Here is a 3,728-nt window from a genome sequence, read left to right as displayed (position 1 = left end):
CATTGAAAATTGCACACATCTTTATATGAGCTTTCTTTACTCAGAATAGTCCATAATACATTCGTGAAATAAAGATAATAGACATGTTAGGAAATTCGTCATCGTAAAATGTTGTTACGTTGAATTTGATAATGTTTGGTGGTTTCTTGCTGGTATTACATTGAACTTCCTTGTTATTCCAATGTGCGTGTAAGTATTTCGTATGCAAACAGAGATTCGTAACAATAGAAATGTCCAAGCCTTCTGACCAAAGCGAATCGTCATGCCATACATTCCTTGCATATCAATATACTGCAACGTTGATTCTTCAGCTATCATATAAAAGACGAAACGAAATTTTAATTGACAGTCTTCAGGTATCCACATTAAGCAACACACAATTACCATGACAACTCTAACAGTAAGTACTAACGAAATTTCATTAGAGAAATTAGGCTATATTGGTTTCAAAGAAATATTTTATGTAGTGAAGTACATAGAAGTACTGTTGTATTTCAAGATAATTTTCCTTTTTTAATATTCGCTCTTCTCATACATTGTTTTGGATTATGTTGAAACTAGATGTGTAACCTTTAAATTTGGAATTAAAATAATTTCCAAAGAATTCCGAGTTTTTATTTTCAATTTATAATTTTGTTTTATAATTGCTAATTTATTATTTTTTCTTTGGGTATGGCGTAAACAATTGTAATTACTGTTGAGAATAGGATAATAAACAATTCATTCTAGCAGAATATTATAATGTTTGATAGTTTTCTTTCAAACAAAATATTAAATTGTCTTACAATTGTAACGTATATGTAATAATTTTGTCCAAAATGTAGAAATTTGAAGTAACTACTAAACGAATACAAGCCTTCTGAGCAAAAAATAAAGTAATATCATTCCATAATTTTCTTAAATATCAATGCATTGCAATATTGCATTATATTCTAGTGGTGATGACACCAAGGATTACAAAATTGCCTTAATAATTGTAACTGTATCAAAGAGAGTTTCACTTTGGAAATAATACTTTAAGCAATTCTTATGTAATGATGTTACATTATCGCATACATATATTTATATTATTTACTTATCCGTTTTAAGGTCGCTTCAATTCTTCTGATGATGTGCGTTGCATCATTTGCTGAACATCACGAAGAACACCACCATGTAAGTTTTGTTGTATAAATTGAGGAAAACAACATAATTTTAAATTGTTATAAACATACTACTCAGTTTACAATATCATGCATTATAAGTACGCAAATTCTTATAAGAAAGGGAATCATATTACAGTAAGATTTCCTTTCCTAAGCGCCATGGTTTTAATCCAACTTCTATTAACATTTTTCTACAACTAAAATTTACAATATTAGAAAATATAACTAGTGTAATCGTCCAACTAACCGCATGTACTTTCATTTACAAAGGCGCACCCGAAGTACGAGTTTAAGTACGGTGTGAAGGATCCACACACTCACGACATCAAGGAACAGGCTGAGAAACGAGACGGTGACAAAGTAGAGGGTCACTACATGTTGGTGGAACCTGACGGAACCATCCGTACTGTGCACTACAACGCTGACAAACACATCGGATTCCACGCTCACGTGCACAAAACAGGTCATGGTGTTCACCCAATCCATCACGAGAAGAAGGTGGGAGTCCACAAATCTGAAGAAGGCAGCTCTCACCACAAAGCATCTAGCTACATCAACTTGCATCTACACTAGGAAGATATCTCTAATCAATATTTAACATTTTATTTTTCCATACCAACTTAGTATTAGTAGTATTTATTTATTTAACCTGGTAGAGATAAGGCCGTTATGTCTTCTCTGCCCCTCTACCTCTACTTAGTGTAGTAAACAATATCAATGTTTTGCATTTTGATACTTGCGTTGAATTAATATTATATACTAGTGTGTTCAGTTTGAGGAAAATTATTTATTGTAATTTGTAAGTTGTAAATTAAATTGTATTACTGGTATCCCGTCTTCATAATTGTCTTAATAGACCTACGCATGTATAATTGCCTACACATTATCCTGATTTATTATTGCTAATCATTATTCTAGAGTTCTGAATGATTTTTTGGCACCATCACAAGTAAATCATCGCGAATACAAACCAGACATGCAGTAGGTAACAAGGTAGAAACGTGCACATCTGACTTGGCATCCGACAAAAATCTTTTCGAGAGAGAGTAAAGTATGTCGTGTAAAAGTCATATATTTCTCCGAAAATATACCACCTGCCTACAAACTGACTGTCTGCCAGTTCATCTATCTCTCTCTCTCTGCACATCTGTCCATCGATTCATCTATTTCACACAATAGTCGTCCGAGGTTTAGGTCTCCTATGTGCAACAGAAGAAAAGCGAATTACAGAACATAGAAGCGTCTCCAAAAGTAAACAGCATGCTATATTTTGTTTCTTGGCTATAGAAGAGCATACACTACTGAAATCCATGGAATAACGGTTGCAATATATGAAGAGACAAGCCTAAGGAACTCTGCTCTCAAGGATTGGTGTACGCTGTTGTGGTCCGATCGAATAACTGTACAAGATAATCCAGTACGACTATTACGCAAGACTGAATTCAACATGTTGATACTCTTATCCGAGAGAATAGCAGAATAACAATAGGCGAAATTAGTTTATTACTGAATATTATCAGCTACGGATATATCTTTAAATTTCTCAACACACACCCGCAGTATCGCAAAATTTGCGCTCGGGGAGTGCCATACTATGTCTACTAAGGAGAAAATTTCAGAAGATATCAGGATGAAGATGACCAGTTCTTGTATCTCATAGGCCTATGCATGCGATTTGCATTTTTTTTTTTAGATTTGATGGAAAACGAGAACTAATCATTAGAAAATATGTTTAATTTGGTTTCATTTATTTATTTCTATTAGAGAAAGCCGTGCATTTTTTTTTTTAGATTTGGCGGAAAGCGAGAGCTAAGCATTAGGAAATAGGTTTAATTTCTTTCTTTTTATTTATTTATTTATTTATTTATTTATTTCTATTAGAGAAGGCGGTCGGAATTCACTTGAACGACCTCATATATCCATTCATCATCGATGATTCTCTTTTCATACGTAATAAACTTTTCCTTTTCCCAAATACTAGACGAATATCCCATCATACGTCGTAATATGTGTTCATTCATTTACCGGATTCTCAATAAGGAACATCACACGACATAATATTGCCAACTATCAGAAATTCCAACTCACGAGTCTGACTCTCACGAAAAAATTGCCAAAGCTTAGCCTAGTATTATGCCATGCTTTGTAACCACTCAGGAGACATATTATGTATAAAACATACCTATTACATATGAATGCAATCTGACTAATAGCTTAAGAGAAATCACTGTACTCGGACAGAATAACCAGTGTTATTTCTTTATCACAAAATGCCAGGAATGTATATTTCGAAAAAATCTCGATATCGATTTTGGTAGCATCACATTATTTTCCTTTTTATACTTCATCATTATAACATCATCATCACCACCACCACTACCACATCATCATCTTCACCACCATCAACTGTGAATGCTAGGCTTATTGCAGCTTCCTTAATTCTCAAATTAAATTTGTTCTATCCATATCTTTTTCGGTCTTTCTATGTTGAGTTTTCCAGTTGCTTGATAATGAAATGGTTGTTAATCTTGAAATCCTAAAAAAGTCTAAAACTTTCATCTGTGTTTTCTCAAGTCTTGTCGT

The 3,728-nt window shown here is 33.3% G+C and overlaps 1 protein-coding gene across 1 annotated transcript; it reads left to right on the top strand.

Annotated features, from left to right (window-relative positions):
- The first annotated feature begins 370 nt into the window (after positions 1-370).
- On the top strand, positions 371-1,865 carry LOC138716206 (cuticle protein 19-like). Its single transcript, XM_069849041.1, has 3 exons — positions 371-400; positions 1,090-1,155; positions 1,416-1,865. Exons 1-3 carry the CDS (start codon positions 386-388, stop codon positions 1,716-1,718), a joined length of 384 nt encoding a protein of 127 aa, XP_069705142.1. The 5' UTR covers positions 371-385; the 3' UTR covers positions 1,719-1,865.
- The last annotated feature ends 1,863 nt before the right edge of the window (positions 1,866-3,728 follow it).

The sequence above is a fragment of the Periplaneta americana genome, chromosome 16, assembly GCF_040183065.1.
Source record: "Periplaneta americana isolate PAMFEO1 chromosome 16, P.americana_PAMFEO1_priV1, whole genome shotgun sequence".
Classification (NCBI taxonomy): domain Eukaryota; kingdom Metazoa; phylum Arthropoda; class Insecta; order Blattodea; family Blattidae; genus Periplaneta; species Periplaneta americana.
Note: the sequence above shows the minus strand (reverse complement) of the source record. Positions and strands in the feature narration are given on the sequence as shown.

What these genes read in the sequence shown, in the direction of transcription:
- LOC138716206 (XM_069849041.1), top strand. An exon ending in ATCACGAAGAACACCACCAT is followed by an intron (nt 1,156 to 1,415) that starts GTAAGTTTTGTT and finishes TCATTTACAAAG; the next exon opens with GCGCACCCGAAGTACGAGTT.